We start from the raw sequence: 17,209 nt of genomic DNA, 5'->3' as shown, positions 1-17,209 counted from the left end.
CACGTGCATATCAATGCAGCACTCACACTCACTACTGCATGCACAGAGCAGCTCGCAATTTCTTGTTGACTGCTGGAAAATTTAGTGTCCTGCATTTTATCAAAATTTCCGTAGGAAAATTAAGTTTCTCCCCACACACGACGTGCTGAGGTATTTATACGAAGTGAAAATATGAAGGGCCCATCCAGTTCCAAAACGGGCGGAGGAGGTTCCTCCTTCACTAAGAATGGAAATAAGAACAAAGTTTCAAACGATACAACGGCCAGTAGCGGTCCAAGTAAAAATTCTGTACAAAATTTGGATGGGTTTCAAATGTCTGCATATGCTGTCTACAATAATTTGGTAAGTTAAGAATTAAGACTCCAACTAAAATCGCAGTCCTAATAAACTACTTATTTATTGTGTATTCTATTACTGTCGTTGCACAGATTCCTGGAGTCAAGTCTTATGAAGATACTTCTGAATCTACTCAAGCGAGTTTAAGAAAGAAAAGTAAGAGGAGGAAGAAAGTAAAATTGGAACAATTGAAGAAAGATGAAGCTTCTGCTGCTGGGGGCGATGTCGACTCGTCTAAAATTGAAAGAAATAAAGTTAACAGCGAACAACCATCATCATCTTTGACAAGTTCGAAGACTTCAAAACCAATTGCTTCTGAGAAGAACAAAAATGACACCCAAGTGTCCAACTCTAAACGGCGAATAACTCCCATCCCTGTGCCCGTTATGGCCCCTCTCCCTCCCACACAGACTCTCTCTGAAGAGGAAGGAGAAACTACCAAACAGAAAAAGAAGCGACGAAATAGAAAAAAGAAGAAAAATACCTCTTCAAATATAGAACCAGAACCACCACAAAAAATGAGGAAGGTTGAGGTTCATAGCAATATTCTTCCTAATCCTCTGTCGAATGGGAACATTGGGAAAAAAGTAGGAGAAAAGAAAATTGTTATTCAAGAACCGACCACTTCTAGTTCTAAATTACCACCAGTAGCATCACGGAAGGCAATTGATGAGATGAACAGTTGCAAAATTGGTTCTAATACGAAGAAGAAAACCAAAGCTTCAAAAAGTTACACTGCCAGCTCGGATAGTGTTATTGCTAAAGGGTCGTCAGCAGTTGAAGGTTTGACAAAGTTTGGGAAAAAAGGGAGCACGGATAGCAACAAACCTCCAGACCTGAACATCCTTCTCAGCCAGAAAGTCATATTCGACAGTGTCGAAAATGGAAAAGATTTGTTTGCCTGGATGATTTTTCCTCAAAGCGTTTCTGATTTCATGGAAAAATTTTGGGAGAAAAATTCCCTGCTTGTAAGTATATTCATAATAATACTCATTGAATCCATAATTAAAGTATTATGTTAGCATATGCATAATATACATATATGTAGACGAATTTGGTAGGTAATATCTTAATTAATATTCTTTGCCCCATCGCAGATAAAGAGAGGAATACTTTATCCAAATTACTATGATTGGATTCTATCTTCAACCACGCTCGACGACTTGTTGAGAAAAAATGTTCTCAAATACACTAAAAATATTGATGTTGTTTGTTACGAAAATGGGGAACGGATTACTGTCTCTGAAGATATGTCGCGTAAGTATATTTACATATTTCTACAATTGCAAGTTAAACTTGACTTCGTGTGAGACAATTTTTGAAATTTTTGTTATATAAAGATCGTGTCCGACCTGCTGCTCTTTGGGACTACTACAGCACTGGAAATAGTATCCGTTTGTTGAATCCGCAAACTTACTGTGGTCCACTTCGAAGATTAAATGCAGCATTGCAGGTGAGACGATAGATATATTGGTTTTTCGTTTCATCGAATAAGAATATTCAGATTGTACTCGTAATTATACATTGCAGGAAATGTTTGGAACATTTGTTGGAGCCAATGTGTATCTAACACCACCTGATGCACAAGGATTTGCACCGCATTGGGTAAGTGTTATCAATCATAGTTGTAGGTTATTATGGTGGATTGGTTGTAATGTAAGTTATTGTAAATCAAGTTCTTCACATTTTGTTTGTGTCTCGACCATTTATTTAATGCATAATTAGTAATGGGAAATATTTTCAGGATGATATCGAAGCGTTTGTTTTACAAATTGAAGGGAAGAAGCGATGGAAGTTGTATAAACCCAGAAATCCTCATGAAGTTTTAGCACGTTACTCAAGTAAAGATTTCGGCAAAGAAGAGGAGTCTCTAGGTGAACCATTCATTGACGTTGTTCTCGAGCCAGGAGATTTGTTGTACTTTCCGAGGTATTCGTTCTGAGCCAAGTTCTCACGTTTTTGTTGTCAATATAATATTACCATTATTGCCTTTTTTCATTATTCCAGGGGTATAATTCATCAAGCTCATACCGTAGACGGTTTTCACTCTATGCACATAACCATTTCTTGCTATCAACAAAATTCCTGGGCTGACTTACTGAAAGAGGTACGTATCTGTAGAAAAGTTTAGCTATTTTTTTAATTTATTGATTTATTTATGTTTGCAGCACTTTTCAAAAGCTGTTGACAAACTTGCGTCTACTGATGTGGAATTCAGAAAAGGTCAAATAAACAAATTGAATGCATATTTCAAGAGTTCATTTTTAAAGCTAATTCCTTTGCAGGCCTTCCGTTGGACTACCTTTCCTTTATGGGATTGGCACCCTCAAAGAAAACGGATGCAACAACACTAGCCAAACGCAACGAATTTAAAAGTAACATGAAACGACTCGTAACCAAAGTTGGTAACCTAGAGGCTGATGCTGCTGCCGATGTAATGGGCAAAAAATTCGTGTGGGATTCGCTTCCCCCATATCTGACACGTAAAGAAAAGGATAAGACAGTTGCAGAAGACGGAGAGTTTTTAAATAATGGAATAGTGAAGAATCGAGTTGGTAAGATTAATTTATATGCATATGTATATATGTATAAGCAATACTACCTACTATTATTTACTGATTGATTTTTTTTTACAGAAATGGACCCAGATACAAAGGTCAAGTTAATTCGGAAGCATGCGATTCGTCTAATTTTAGAAGATTCAACTCTTCGACTTTACTACACCGTGGAAAATCCTTTAGTGTATCATGAAGACGAACCCAATTTTGTTGAAATTTCAGAAGAATATCGATCGGCGGTAGAGTTATTAATCAACTCATACCCAGACTATGTTCGAATTGAAGATCTTCCTGTAGCAGACGATGACCTTTCTAAAAAGGTAACTTGTAAAAGTTGATGTTCTATAAATGGACATAATTAATTTGTTGCGTCTCAATCTAGATCCAGATCACTGCTGATTTATGGGAGCGAGGTATTCTTATGACTGAAAAAAGTTTAGAAGCTGGGGAAATTGATGATGAGGAAGATCTCGATTTTGATGACTTGGAGTCCTTGTCGCAAGACTCACAAGATGAAGATGATCTTGATGACGATGATTCCGACGTGGAAGAATTAATTGATGGTGATTTGGATTTGGAAACCGAGAGTGATGAGGAAGATTTGAACATGAGCACGACGAGTGATGACGATACTGATGGGCTCGGTGAAGTCGAAAACGACGAATCAGACCAAGATAGTAGTGACATTTATTCTAACGACCATGTTGATAATAACGTAGATACTTTGGCCAGCGATGATGACGACATTGAAGAAATTGGGTCCGATGATGACGAATAAGTCTACAATTTTGCTTATTTTGCATTTCATGTAATAATTAATGCTAAAAAATCAATTACATTTTGAGACATGTGTATAAATAAATAAAGTTTTTAATATAAGAATCTGAACTATTATTGGTCAGTACAATAGTCTTATATGTCAATAATTACAAATACTTCTGCATAATCCTCTGCTTCATGAAACTGCATATTTGAATAGGTAATAGCTTTGACCTCGGTTCCCTGAGGATGCTTAGAAATATCAAACGTTTCACCATGTCCCACCGCTTTAATTTTAAAGTTGTCACGGTCAAATGAAGTAATTGTGATTTTCTGCAAGTTTCATAAGAAACTTTTATATTCGTTTACTTCATATTTGTTAATAATAATAATGGTACCCTCGCTATAAAGAAAGGATCTGCGTTGAAGATGAAAAGAAACTCGTCCAGAAATCCAAAGAGAAGAGAGAGCATGTCGTGACCATTCGCCTCAATGGTCTGCGTCCCCTTGTTGTCAACTGTATCAATGTCCGTCATATAGCCAAACATGCCCATCGCACACTGCTCAAACGCCTCTTGAAGGTTGAATCCCCAGGCATGGATTCTAAAATATAAAAAGTCGCCCTCACAATCACAATTGTCAACTAATCTCTTAAATACAGTTTAGCTTACTGCACATCAGCTGTGTGATCCAAATCTATAACATTCAACAAACATAATTGATCGTAGCGCAATAATAGGCGTAATAGGATAATATAAAGATTAGATAAGAATTTTTTAAGATATATATACCCCCACCCCACCCAAATCGGAAATAAATCTTACATTCATACTTGATTTCAGGTAGCACTTGAGGTTCCACTCCAATTTGGGGTTGTTCAAGCAGGTCCACCTCCTCGACAATTAATTGAGAGATACTTACTTCAGCATCAATATTGTCAGGAGGACATTTTTCTTTGAATCGTTTGGGAGGCGACACGTCCCTTTCCTCGTCAGTGACAGAGGATTGCACTTCTTTCTCCTCCATGTTGAATTGTTACTCGGTTTTTCAACAATTTGATACGGTTTGGTTAAGATGATTTATGGGGCTTCGTTTTCGCTACATAATTACAAGGACCATATGTAATTAGTCACTTTGATATTTATTTAATTTGCTAATAAATCACAGGAGTCATGTATTTTTTGGATGTGTGTGAGTGAAGTGAAAATGGACCAACAACCAAGGTGTTTTGGCCGGTTTAGTTTCGTTTGGTCTGCCATGAATCGTCAGATTGTCTCATTTTATTAGTCTCAATTTTCACTTTGTTACAACGAGACTGAGCCATGAACATGCCATGCATGAGTGAGACTTCAACTAATGTTCAACTCGTGAATGTGGTGCAAAATTGTAAATGATCTAATCTATTTGTTGCGCTGGCATGTTACTATTATTATATTTTATGTACACAGTTTATTATTATTATCATATTTTTTTAAGAATTCCTTTAAGTTGATTCACGCTCCCATCCTGTTTTTCAGTAGTTTTACTGACTGATGGTTTAACGTCGGCAGCGTCGAAGAGGAGACTTTGATTGAGCCTTCGCTTTTTACCAGAAATGGCTGGAAGGATGATGCTTTCCGACACGGTGGACTTGTGACCAAAACGAAGGAAGCGGTCGGGATCGGCTAAAACACGGCGCGGACCGAGGGCGAAGGTTTTTTGGTTGGCTGCTATCCTCACCAACTCACTCGGAAAGCGGATGGGGGGAATTGAGGTCATGACGGGCGAAGTTGCTCCAGTGCTGCACTTGTACGCCCTGTAACGTGCATGGGATGTTATACTCTGTGCATAATTTACCAGAAATTGTCATAATGCAATGTACATACATTATGCTATCTTGATAAAACTGCTGGGTTTCTGCAAATAGTTGAAGTCGTTTCCTCCTCATTAATGAAACAGAATCAACATGTTTAGGTCCGATATGATTTTGATCCTTTCTTTCGCTAATGATAAGATTCCCGTTCATGTCATTCCTTCCTGCATCCAGATTACCACCAGAAACGTCTTTCAGTTCGATTGACGTAGGTGATTTCGCACTGGACGATATTCTGAACAGCTTTTGAAAAAAGGTCCGCCTGTACATAACACATTTTACTTATCTGCATGGGTTTGCAACAGATTCATCGTCAGGACATTGTAAGTACCTTGCAGTATTTCCTGAACTGAACGCAGGTGAAGGCAGACAACTTTCCCTTTCCACAACAGTTTTACTTGAGCCTTTCAGAAATACCCCTAAAATGCTTTTGAATATTGATAGCTTCTTTTTCTCATGGACAATTTGAACGGCACTCGTCTGACAATTGTTGTCTTTTATTGACACTGGTGGATCATCCACTTTGTTCGCATGGTTTGGATTATATTCAGCTAAATTCCCGTTTTCTGAACTACTGTAATCTGGAAATTTCGCTTGAATGTTGCCCATATTTACAACTTGGTTAAGTTTTTGATGCTGTCTGGCTTCATTTCCAGTTACTTCAGGAATTTCATTGAATTCTTCACCTTGGATAGTTTCATGCTTTCTGACGACACTGCTATCAGCTTTCTCCTTGGAAAGGTTGTCCTCTCTGATTATTACTTCACCCTCTTGATTCTCCACAAGAATTTGACCAGATTTCTTCTGTTCTTTGAAATATAAAATGGAATTGGAGGACTTTTCGGAATTTATTCCAAAAATTGATAGGTTGGGACTACTGGGGCACTTTTGAGCTGCAAAAGTTTCTATTGTGCTTTCTCCTGAGCAATCAACAAGTTTGCTGACGTGTCTTTCACTCATTCTTTCTAACGTTTCCGAGTCGTGGTACTCCACTCGTTCCTCTTCAACAACTTCATAATAATGGTCGCCCATCTCGACAACAACGGTTTGTGAACCGTGTGATGGTAACTTTTCTTCCGACAAGTTGTATTTAACATCAGAGGAGGAGTTGGATCTCAGTTTCTTTTGGAATATTTTACTAATGCTGATTCCCACTGTTGCGCATATGCTACTATTGCTCTGAAGTTTCAACAAACCAGATTTCTTTGTCGTTGGTGTCGTTAATTTGCTACTTGGTAATTCTTCCTCTAGATCAATTTTATTAGACTCTAATTGTGTGGACTTTGTTTTTCTAATATTGTCGTCTGAAAGACATTTGAGCTGAGCATTATCCCCTCGAACTTGACTATGGTTAGCATCGCATTTGAAGTAATTCGTAGCATTAGTACCTTCTTCATGTGCAGGATGCATCTCATTTTCTGTATCAGATGAACTGTCGTTTTTCTGATTTTCATCTCTGGGATCCAATTTTTCTGAAATCCGGGGATTGTGTATAAATTTCAGAGATAGTTTTTCTTGCAGAACAATAAGACTTTGTACATCTCCGCTCGTCGGGTCATTATTTTTATCATTAATTGATAAACTCTCTTTAATGAAGTCAAATAGATCCAGCTTCATCTTTTTTGATGGAGGATGACCACGCATGATTTCATCAATTTCTGCCAATCTCAGCTCAAGTGAAGAATTGTAAGCACTTTCCGTTAAAAAGACAGGAATCTTGACCAAACTAAATCCAGACCTGAAGGTACTGTGGAGCTTGTTCAGTTTATAATTTGGGCAAAGAAGTCGTCTTCCAGTTTTAACCTCAAGTTGCAAAGTCTTTTCTCGGGTGGATTCTTTGTTGGCAGACATGTAAAGTTTGAAATCGTCTGGCTCAGGAAACTCCACTCGAGAGTCGTTGTCTGATAACATTTGGGTGCCACTGGCAGAGAATATTGCAGCCGTTTCATGGGATGACGTAAAAGAATTGCTTGTAATGATATCTTTGGGGTAAATTGTTGAAGAGATATAGCGAGATAAATAAGACTTTCCTGCGTTTTCTCCTTGGAGTCGCCGTCTAGACGTATTGGATGATGTACCTGAACAAAATAATAAGAGTTTCTTGTCGTTGGACAAGGAGACATCGTGCTCAGAGCTGTTTTTATCTACATTATTATCATTATTATTGTTTTTGTCCTCTTCTTGTTGTTTTGGGGGAACACTGCGTTTCTTCTTGGGAGGTATGAGCAATAAGGTGGAGCTGAAATGTTGAGGCATCTCGCAAGTTTCGCTATTTTGGGTATACGTTGACTTGTTATCATCGTCAAGATAATCGTTAGGATTGTATAAGTGCTTTCCATGATAAATTAGTTGATTCTGGTGGTCTTGTTCCATGGTTCATTGTACTGAGTACATCAATATATTAGATGTATATAAATTAGTAGTCTAGTCAAGGACTTCAAAAATTTAATGAAATTTTGGTTTCAGAAATAGTATTCATTACTGCATTGCCTATAACAACATACGTCATGAGCTTTATCATTCAATGGTTCTATGTATTATGGTTCACTAACGAACGGTGTAAATTAATCTTGAGAGTTAATCTATCAAAGAGGGACATTTGGTCAGGTTGGATGTACTGCAATACTACAAGCATCAGCCCTTTTCGCTCCCATAATGACCTATTGAATTACAAAGTGCAGGAATGCATAACCAGAGAGCAATACTGTTTTATTATGCATTAATTCAGTTTGGGACATTAAATGGACGCATCATAAAATAGGATATATTATGACAACCGGATCGCGAGACAGATATTAATTACTATAAAATTAATAATCCCGACGTATTGGCATTACGTAACAACGTTCAGCTGCATGACTAAATATAGACATATCATAGTTTATCATTGTTTATGTTAATAAAAAGCATTTGTCGCAATTTTTTACAACAATCATCATCAAACGATAAAAGAAATGAAATCTCCAAATTCGACATAGATTTCTGGTAATAACTTCTTAATTGGCTTTAATTTGAGGAACAATGCAAGTCATTCGAGCTCGGAGTGTTTTGTACTGGATCTCCTAGAGCTACGCACTGAACGAAACAAACGAAGCCCTTTCCAGCCGTCCTTCTGTTTGATCGGAATCGGATCTGCATTTAATATAACTGTAAGAATCAATATTTTGTATTTTATAATTTTACCGTACCGAAAATTTTTCAGTAGAAGCCCAGTAAGGACCATTGGGTTTGGATATTCCACAAAACCTAGAAGAATACAATTTAGTTCACAAAAATGATAACAAGTTTAATAATTGTGGAAACTTGCTTTTGAGTGTAGTACGGAAGATCGATAATTTTGAAGTAATCTTCAATGCAGTCAAATGATGCTGGAATGTCAAAACAGGGACATTCTGCAGAGATGGTGCAGTCATTTCCCTAATGACAAGCGATAAATTTTTATTATTATTACTGTATTTCAAAGTGCAAGTATTAGGTATTTTGCCAATTTAAATAATTTTCAAAGTTAATATTTCATACAATGAACCTCCAGGTACAGGCATCATTGGGTTGGTAGAGCGTTTGCGTTGTCCAATTAAAGTTGTTGCTTTGTATTCTTACAATTTCCCTGGGTCTCATGTACCTTGTCCCACAACCGATTCCAGTCTCTTTGACCGTATAAATAAGGATGATGCTCAACAAGAGATTCACTATTTTAAGGTGAAATCAGTAATTGACACGTACGTATAAGTGAAGGCGTAATGGTTCTCGGTGACCCTGAGCTTTGTGTGGTGGGATCCGTTGGTGCGAGGGTGGAGGTAGCAATGGGGACACGAGGAGGAGCAATTCGCTTACTGATTTTCTCATTAGATTCACCCAAACCAAAGGAATTTGAACACAGAATCTGACAATGCTTTATTAACAAATTACATGTATCAAATTTACTACAAATGTGCATAAAGTTAAAGCCTATATATACTTTAAGAGCAAAAACTTACAAAAAATATTACAACTTTTAAAAGAATAAGCGTTAAACTATATTTGGAAGAATTCATTTTAAGAAACTTTCACCCGTGCCAATTTTCTTCGGAAAATGTCTATAACTAATCAGTACCACTTTGTATGCAGTTACTCTCGATAATATTCTACAATACTGTATAATAACATACGCGTAGGATCAGGTCGATAGTTGTGTATAATTTCTTAATTAAAAGTACGTGAACTCTTGTTTATTGCAATAGCAGAAATAATGGTATCCATATGATAATTTGCAATTAATCACAATATTGAACGAATCTGAAAATTATCATAAAAATCTATTGTTTTTTTTACAAATAAACACTGAACGTCGCTTGTGTGACCATCTTCTCGCTTGGGTAGATAACGAAAACTTGTTCTGTTTCCTCTCCATCGCCTCCATATTGACGCAAGGTGGAAGGGGGAAGGTCGCCCCCTCCAATGTTAAAGTCATGGTGGTAGATGCCTCCGGAAATTTCATAGTCGATTATTTCCAGTAAATCCAGTCCAGTTTGCTCAGCCGTAATCTGACTGGCACAGCCAAGCGTAACATGCGCCTATATTTCCATGAATTTGTAACGACAAAATTTTGTTGGTTTTGAATTTATTTGGAAAAAAAGTAATCATTAATATTATTATTAAAAAATTACTCGAGACTCTGTAGGATGAAAATCTTGCTCTTGTGGGTAAAAGTGGATTCCAGGATAGAGTGGATGTGTTACAACTTGATGTGGATGGCTATGAAAATACCCCTCGTACTCGTGTCCAACTACTTCATTTGCCAGGACGTTATTGTGGTCTTCTTGGTTAGAACGGTTTGTTGGTGCATTGCTGATGCTATCGTTGTCCACGGCTTGAATGCTGTTGCTTCGTTCATCAACTTCGAAAATGCTTTGTTCCTCCACCGTCAGTTTTACGCGAATCCCATACGTTCGTTTTGTAAAAAACAGACCAACCAAATGCATGTCAAATGGTTTTCCCAAGTACTTTCCAGCCTTGTTCCAGTACTCGAGGCAGTCTTTTCGTCCACAAAACTTAGCTGTGGTATGAAAATAGGGATCAATCCGCCCTGTTTCAGGATCTAGAGGTTTCTGATAAAGAGTATAGAATTGGTCAATCAGAATGATCCTATCCGAGCAAAAAGTCAATATGCTGAAATTTTTTTTTTTAAAAAGGAAATTGAGTTATTAGGAAATGTTTGTTCTATGGATCTGGTTGAAATTAACAACAATAGAGTTTGTATTTTCTCAGAATTGACATTTTTCATACAAAACTAAACAAAATGTTACTACTGCAAGCATTTAAGCAATAACTGTATAAGAATATCAAGAATACAAGTTCCGGCTTTAAAGAAGTAGTTTGAGGGTTTGAACCAAAGGTTGATGTCATGTGGGCTTGTATGTAGTAGATGCGTATGAATACGTTAGATCTAAAGTAAAGCAATACATAGAAAAAAATTGAACCTGGTAATATGCAAATGGATCCGTGACATTCATCTCGTACATGGCTTTGTCCAAAAAAACGGTGAACTCTGGAACGGTGTCATAGCTTGCTGAAAGGTATTTCTCGCTAATCAGACGCAACGAGTCTGATATGTTGTAGCCGTAAAAGAATCCGTAAAATAGTGGGTTTACTGGAATATCTCGCGAAACTGGTTCCACATATTGAGCAACAATTTGAGCACTTTCTCCATTAGCATAACGTAACTTATTATTATCATCTTCCAACAGATTTGAGTCCAAGTTTCCCTGAATTTAATTACATTTGTTACAACAAAGAAGGTATTAGAACAAAATGACTACGGAGTTGTCAACTTACGTAGGAAAATGGTGCAGTGACGAGCACAATGATGATGATGATTACAAATGAGATAAATCCTTCGAAATGTGTCATCTTGACAGATTTTTGTCTTTTAGTAGAGTAAACTAGATAGATTTCTTGTGTCCATTATTATCCAAACTAATCCTAAGGTATAATGAGTTCAGCATTTATTGTGTGACTCTCCATCCGGGTCTCAATAACTATAAAATCGTTAACATTTCTCATTGCATTTTTATTCTCTCTCTCATAATGATCCAGATACCAGAAGAAGCCATAATTCCGTGTCAAATGCAGCAGCCCTTGTTTATTTCTGTTATCATTTTGTGATAAGAACCGCAGAGCACTCAAATTCCCATATGCCGTTACGGCATTGCCGTACATACGTACAAACGTATGTACATACGCACATAATACTACACAAGATTTTGTTATTATGCATATGGATCATTCAACATCATACTTACATATTCTCACAACTCAAACTCTCGGAAATATGTAATTAATGCTCTTCCTTTCTCATTTAGCCACATACTTAGCTCAGGATCAGCTCATCCAGCCCAACGAGCATGCATTGCAACGAACAAATGAATAGCAATTAATCATGACATGACTTTCTTGGTTTATTTTATTAATATTAGAATATTCAGAGAGAAGTACCAAAAATACATTAAATAAAATAAGATAAATATAATTAGTCTGACGACGAATCACAACAATGTCTATTAACGTTTTGCATTTTCATTAGATTGCAAATGGTTAGAATGCAATTAGCTCTTCCTGTCTTCTCATTCAATGAATGCCAGCCCAAAAGCATCTGTGGATTGATATCATCACTCATCAGCGACATCAAATTGGTTATCTGCAATCACAATAATAATGGTTTTTGTTAAAACACGGACCAAATATAATAACCATCAATTGTGCAGCTGAATTATCTTACAACGCTGTGAGGCAGTGAAGAAAATATAGTTGGGTCTGATGCTTTTATAGATAGCTGCTCCAAGAATCTTAGCACAAATATTCCTTGTGGTCTGGCATCTGATGTAGCTTTGAGAATTTTGTCAAGCTCTTCATATAATTCTCTGAGCATATATTTTAGGTTTTCTAACGTCTGTGCATAAAAAACAATAATAGAAATGACGTAATATTAAGACACATATGTGAACAAAGTAACAAACCACAAACCTCCATTTTCTTACTATCCTTTGGGTCAGAGATTTTCCTACGTTTACACAATGATGGCTCGTCATCACTGTCTTCTAAGGTTTTTATTGTTTCGCCTTGTAAATAGCATGAAAGGATGCAATCCACCGTCAACGACACGAGAGCCAGAATTTGTGGTTCCACAAAATTAGAGTCTCTGCATATAATATTTGGTGTTAAATTCAATCAATAATCAATAAATCTTGATTAATTTAGTTGGTTTATTTTTTCATTAAAAAATTACCTGTCCCAATAATGAAGTAAAGATGGAATAACAACACCCAATAATGCTGCCGTACACTCGAATAGATTATTTTTGAAAAGGCCATATAGCATATCACACCACTGTAGTAGATCTGCTGGTGATTGATTCTCCATCATTTCCTGTAAAGTAAATTATCAATTTGAAACCAATATTTTAATATTTTTAACGTTCTAATTTGAAAAAATGGAACTAACCGTTATTAACCCTTGAACAAAATAATGTAAACCATTCAGATCAAGTAAACTTTGTAATGATATCATTGTGTCAATATCAATTAGTCCTCTAGACTGCATTGATGAGAAACACTTCTTGTATAAGTCTGACATTGGTTTGCTTTCTATTGTGCTATAAAGTAATTAAGATAATCCATTAATATTATAATGTAGTTGCACCATTAAAAACAAACATCATTTTTAATCATACCAATTTCCAGTGGAAATGGGTGACGATGCTCCTGACGTTGGTTGCACACAGTTAATCATTTTGGAAATTACCTTGTTCATGACAGCAAACCTTCAATTAAATTAAACAAGACGTATTCATTCACAGTCAATCTATTAATTTATTTATTAATTTAATCAGGTCAATATAAATTAACTAACCGTTCTTGGAAATGTTCTTCATCGTTTGAGACATTGAGGTTCGAGAGGAAGTGGTTTAAAATGTATCGTGCCTTTCCCGACTGATTTTCAGGACTCATCTATCGTACGTGCCCAAACACGTGACGAAATTTTTATAATTGGCGATTTGTATTTTTGTAATTGTAATTTTTTTACGACACATTTGTATATTGGAAATTATAACAATACATATACACATATTTACCTGTATATATGAACACAACCAAGCAGAGATGCATATTGGCAATGAACACACTTTGGAACGAATGACATCGAGCACCTTCTTTACGTCAGCAAAATTGGCAGATTCTGCTTCCCATGCGAAAACCATATCCCGAATTACACCAACAACATTTGTGCACAACTCGTTCCAAAATACCAAGCTACAAAAATATTATTGTGCGAAATTATTAATTACGTTGAGTTAAATTCTGTTTTAAATACATATCAAAATATTCAATAACCTACCTGGTTTTTAATTCAGACTCGCCTTGTAGAAACGTGTTAATGAGAATTTCCACCTTGTTTTGATTACAACGGTTAAGAATTGCATCAGGGTTCTTAACAGAGTTGTTTTCAACCATACACTCATTATACCATTCTACAAAAAAATAATCCGACTCGTCTGACGCTAGAGCCTTTAAAATTAGTATACAATTAGTTAAAAATTAACCATACTTCGAATGTGAAAAAAATATATATATTATGTATGCACCTCGACTCCATAGGTCTGACCAATACTACATAGCATCAAGAACGTAATATCAAATATCATTGCTCTTGTTGCTGAAGTTTTTCCGTTTTCTCCAACCGCTTGAAGGCTGTATTGATTAAGTTTTAATAGTTTTGAAGAAAGCTGTTTCAACTTGTTTGTACAAGATGTTGTTGTAAGAACAAATTCGAAGTTATTGCAAATCACATCGTACAAGGTTCCAAGAATAGCATCCTGTAATACATAAATATAAAATTCAATGTGTTGACCTGACACACCGAAATACCGAAGATATAGTTTACCTTGTTTTTTTCAAAATCGCTCACACCGTCCAAAGCATTAAAAATATGCTGTAGAGTTTTCTCAGTTTCAAGTAATAGTACAGCGTTGTTGGAACTATGGTCGGTTTGGAGGCTACGCCTTGGTTTTCTGAATGCACGAGTAATGGAGTTAATACTTTGTCCATAATGAATAAATAATCTATAAATATGCATATTTACTTTTCCAGTATTTGTTTTCTGTCTCCGTCTGAGATGATATTAAGTTTTTGGAAACTGACCAAAAAAATATCAAGTGTATAACATGCAAGTTTCGTGTCTGTAATGCTCAAAACCGAATCATTGTCCAGAAAAAGACACAGTCCATTGCAAAAGTCATCATTTGACGCTATATTGATATCGATCCAATAAGTTTATATTTTTTAAATTGGTCTCGGTTCATAGGCATGAAGTATATAAACTAAACAACTTACCATCCAAAATCAATACGAGGGACTTTAACAATGATGGTAAAACAAGAAATACAAATCCTAGAATTTGAAGTTCATTTGGCTTTCCTAAGCAATCGACCAAAGAAACTACAGCAGCATGCATAATTTCGTTGAACAGCTCAACGTTTGTTAACCCCTATTGAAAAAAATGGTTACACACATTGTCTTAATGTGCAATCAATGATAAATCAAGAAAAATCATAATTACCCTAAGATTTTTAATTATTTGCAATTCGTTGGCAATATCTGCAACGTTTTCAGAGGAACGGAACAGTGCAGCCGAGATTATCGTCGTGAGAATTGATGGACTACCAATTAAAGTTTGTCTTCCATCAATAGATCGGCTAAGAGTAAGAATGCTCCGAGAAGAAATACAGTCCCCTCGTCGTTCACCAATTTGCTCAATAAGCCTGAGCAAATGATCATAATTTTAATATCTATTTTGTGTCCAATAAAATAGTTAATGACTCACCCTGTTATAAAAGCAATATCTTGATGATGATGCCCGTCTGCAAACTTTGCAATTTCTCCAGACATTTTCTTAATATTTTGAAACATTTCTAGAGATGAGAGACATGTTACTTTAATATTTTCAAAAAATGGTTAAAAAAGCATACCATCATTTTCTAGTACAGCACAGTTTATCAGCCCACTGTGGAGAAATTCAAAGTTGTTAAAAAATAATATAACATAGTAAGTATAGCCAAACCACAACTAGACAATTATTTTACCCATGGATTATTTTTTATTTCTACTTTATGCGCATCACTTTTTAATTTCCGTAAATATACTGCAGCTTACCTAATAAATGGATTAGTTAAGAAATACTCGAGTAGTTTTCGGCATTTGATAACAATCTTGGAATCTTCAACATCCACTGGAAAGTCGTTAATTGACAAGTCAGATAGATTTTCAAGTGATGAATACATGCAGGTGAGGAGCCAATGGGTCGTTAGAGCCAGTGACTGAGACAACTCCATGCATTGCTCGAGATCCTCATTTTCATTTAAGATCACTCTCTCCTAAAATAATAAATCATAGGGTACAAAAAATCCCGAATCCAAGCCAAAAAAATGTCACCATACCTTGATATTATTCAATAAGTCCCTAGAAAAAAAATTAATGTACTCTCAAGTTACAACCTTGAACCCACATTATAATCTTCTTGTGTATATATGGGTTAAAATATAGAATTTTGTTTGCAAGCTGTAAGTTACAACGAAAGATATACTATGTTAATGTGATGTACAAAGTTTGTAATTGCCAAAGTCTGCATACTTTTTCGTATAGAAAATGTATTTCAATATAAGAACATTGCTACCGACCATTTAGAATTTACCAATAATCATTTAATATTAAAAATAACTTCAACTTACAATAAACTTGCAACGCAGTATGGCTTGTGAAATCCATCATATTTACAGACACTCTTCAGAACAGCACAAGAAGAAATTAGCTATACAGAAATAAATAACCCTTATTATACTTTAGTCATCACTAATTATACAAAAATAAATATTCAATATTAAAGACAACCTGTGAATAAATCGAGTGCATCAAATATGACAAAACCAGCGAATTTGGACCTGGGCCGCCTAGAGCTTGTTGCAGGATCAAAGTAATTCAAAAATTTGTGATTATTAATATTAGAATGATTGTAGAACAATAATACAAATTGTATTATACAATTCACTTCACGGAAGCATGCTAACGAGTGTAGCATGTCTTGTTAATATTAGACCGACCTTGCTGCAAGATACAGTTGGCGATGAATGAGCCATCCGATTTCGAATCCACCAACTGCAGTAAAGATTTATGAATACTTAAAAGGAACAAAGTTTTGAATTATCAAGTTAGTGTTACCGTTCGAACGTTGATCCCCCATTGCATCACCGTCCAACGTTCCCTCCATGCTCGCATTATGATATTTTTGGCCTGTGCATCCCTTGATAAGATCAACTCTTTGGATTGCATGACCATTCTCAAATTAACTCTCTCAAAATCACAAAATTACAAAGAATTAATTAATGACAAAAATGTTTACATTTATTTTGTTGTTAAACATTCGAAATTACCGCTGAAATTTGTATCCGTTTGATGCCGCCGTAGTCCCATCTTAACAGCATCCACCCAACACGGTCATTCTTTCTTTGAAATTCACTGGTCATGCTAAATTCTTCATCGTCGCTGCCTCAGAATTTATGGGATGAAATTGGTACCTACATTTTCTCGGTTATGAAATTACAACGCTGACGGTGAGGACGAGGTACGTGCAACAACTGTCAGAGTGCCATGTGAAGAAAGAGCAAGAGCAGGCT

The 17,209-nt window shown here is 36.0% G+C and overlaps 4 protein-coding genes across 5 annotated transcripts; 1 reads left to right on the top strand and 3 right to left on the bottom strand.

The window, feature by feature from the left end:
- The first annotated feature begins 33 nt into the window (after nucleotides 1-33).
- Nucleotides 34-3,782, top strand: LOC110846387 (bifunctional lysine-specific demethylase and histidyl-hydroxylase NO66). Its single transcript, XM_022093117.2, has 11 exons — nucleotides 34-342; nucleotides 429-1,304; nucleotides 1,434-1,593; nucleotides 1,677-1,789; nucleotides 1,867-1,941; nucleotides 2,081-2,265; nucleotides 2,344-2,443; nucleotides 2,505-2,559; nucleotides 2,622-2,891; nucleotides 2,973-3,214; nucleotides 3,277-3,782. The coding sequence occupies exons 1-11, from the start codon at nucleotides 172-174 to the stop codon at nucleotides 3,670-3,672; spliced, it is 2,643 nt and encodes an 880-aa protein (XP_021948809.1). The 5' UTR covers nucleotides 34-171; the 3' UTR covers nucleotides 3,673-3,782.
- On the bottom strand, nucleotides 3,743-4,908 carry LOC110846388 (protein archease-like). The gene is made up of 4 exons (XM_022093118.2): nucleotides 4,478-4,908; nucleotides 4,325-4,349; nucleotides 4,052-4,256; nucleotides 3,743-3,986 (listed from the first exon to the last, which is right to left on the bottom strand). Exons 1-4 carry the CDS (start codon nucleotides 4,677-4,679, stop codon nucleotides 3,807-3,809), a joined length of 612 nt encoding a protein of 203 aa, XP_021948810.1. The 5' UTR covers nucleotides 4,680-4,908; the 3' UTR covers nucleotides 3,743-3,806.
- A 4,775-nt stretch (nucleotides 4,909-9,683) lies between these two features.
- On the bottom strand, nucleotides 9,684-11,576 carry LOC110847550. The gene is made up of 4 exons (XM_022094506.2): nucleotides 11,320-11,576; nucleotides 10,965-11,249; nucleotides 10,152-10,592; nucleotides 9,684-10,058 (listed from the first exon to the last, which is right to left on the bottom strand). Exons 1-4 carry the CDS (start codon nucleotides 11,392-11,394, stop codon nucleotides 9,813-9,815), a joined length of 1,047 nt encoding a protein of 348 aa, XP_021950198.1. The 5' UTR covers nucleotides 11,395-11,576; the 3' UTR covers nucleotides 9,684-9,812.
- A 344-nt stretch (nucleotides 11,577-11,920) lies between these two features.
- LOC110846412 (mediator of RNA polymerase II transcription subunit 24) lies at nucleotides 11,921-16,961 on the bottom strand. 2 transcript variants are annotated; one of them, XM_022093158.2, is made up of 22 exons: nucleotides 16,755-16,961; nucleotides 16,637-16,691; nucleotides 16,428-16,492; nucleotides 16,268-16,347; nucleotides 15,977-15,998; nucleotides 15,693-15,913; nucleotides 15,509-15,543; nucleotides 15,364-15,451; nucleotides 15,100-15,301; nucleotides 14,874-15,027; nucleotides 14,623-14,788; nucleotides 14,425-14,551; nucleotides 14,126-14,356; nucleotides 13,879-14,048; nucleotides 13,616-13,793; nucleotides 13,393-13,490; nucleotides 13,214-13,303; nucleotides 12,985-13,135; nucleotides 12,770-12,909; nucleotides 12,508-12,682; nucleotides 12,263-12,433; nucleotides 11,921-12,181 (listed from the first exon to the last, which is right to left on the bottom strand). In XM_022093158.2, the coding sequence occupies exons 1-22, from the start codon at nucleotides 16,869-16,871 to the stop codon at nucleotides 12,014-12,016; spliced, it is 2,904 nt and encodes a 967-aa protein (XP_021948850.1). In that variant the 5' UTR covers nucleotides 16,872-16,961; the 3' UTR covers nucleotides 11,921-12,013. The 2 variants fall into 2 exon arrangements, with proteins under 2 accessions (XP_021948850.1, XP_035705952.1); XM_035850059.1 differs by having other exon boundaries at nucleotides 11,922-12,181; nucleotides 16,428-16,486.
- Between the last annotated feature and the right edge of the window lie 248 nt (nucleotides 16,962-17,209).

Source organism: Folsomia candida, unplaced genomic scaffold, assembly GCF_002217175.1.
Source record: "Folsomia candida strain VU population unplaced genomic scaffold, ASM221717v1 Fcan01_Sc003, whole genome shotgun sequence".
NCBI lineage: Eukaryota > Metazoa > Arthropoda > Collembola > Entomobryomorpha > Isotomidae > Folsomia > Folsomia candida.
Note: the sequence above shows the minus strand (reverse complement) of the source record. Positions and strands in the feature narration are given on the sequence as shown.

Coding starts and splice junctions, on each gene's coding strand:
- LOC110846387 (XM_022093117.2), top strand. CDS start 172: ATGAAGGGCCCATCCAGTTCCAAAACGGGCGGAGGAGGTTCCTCCTTC. Junction 2,560..2,621: donor TGATGTGGAATTCAGAAAAG/GTCAAATAAACA, acceptor ATTCCTTTGCAG/GCCTTCCGTTGGACTACCTT. Junction 2,892..2,972: donor AATAGTGAAGAATCGAGTTG/GTAAGATTAATT, acceptor TTTTTTTTACAG/AAATGGACCCAGATACAAAG.
- LOC110846412 (XM_022093158.2), bottom strand. CDS start 16,871: ATGGTCATGCAATCCAAAGAGTTGATCTTATCAAGGGATGCACAGGCC. Junction 15,999..16,267: donor TACTGCGTTGCAAGTTTATT/GTAAGTTGAAGT, acceptor TTTTTTTTCTAG/GGACTTATTGAATAATATCA. Junction 12,910..12,984: donor TTGTTCAAGGGTTAATAACG/GTTAGTTCCATT, acceptor TTTACTTTACAG/GAAATGATGGAGAATCAATC.
- LOC110847550 (XM_022094506.2), bottom strand. CDS start 11,394: ATGACACATTTCGAAGGATTTATCTCATTTGTAATCATCATCATCATT. Junction 10,593..10,964: donor ATCCATTTGCATATTACCAG/GTTCAATTTTTT, acceptor ACTCTTTATCAG/AAACCTCTAGATCCTGAAAC. Junction 10,059..10,151: donor TTCATCCTACAGAGTCTCGA/GTAATTTTTTAA, acceptor ATGGAAATATAG/GCGCATGTTACGCTTGGCTG.
- LOC110846388 (XM_022093118.2), bottom strand. CDS start 4,679: ATGGAGGAGAAAGAAGTGCAATCCTCTGTCACTGACGAGGAAAGGGAC. Junction 4,257..4,324: donor GATCACACAGCTGATGTGCA/GTAAGCTAAACT, acceptor TTTATATTTTAG/AATCCATGCCTGGGGATTCA. Junction 3,987..4,051: donor ATCCTTTCTTTATAGCGAGG/GTACCATTATTA, acceptor TGAAACTTGCAG/AAAATCACAATTACTTCATT.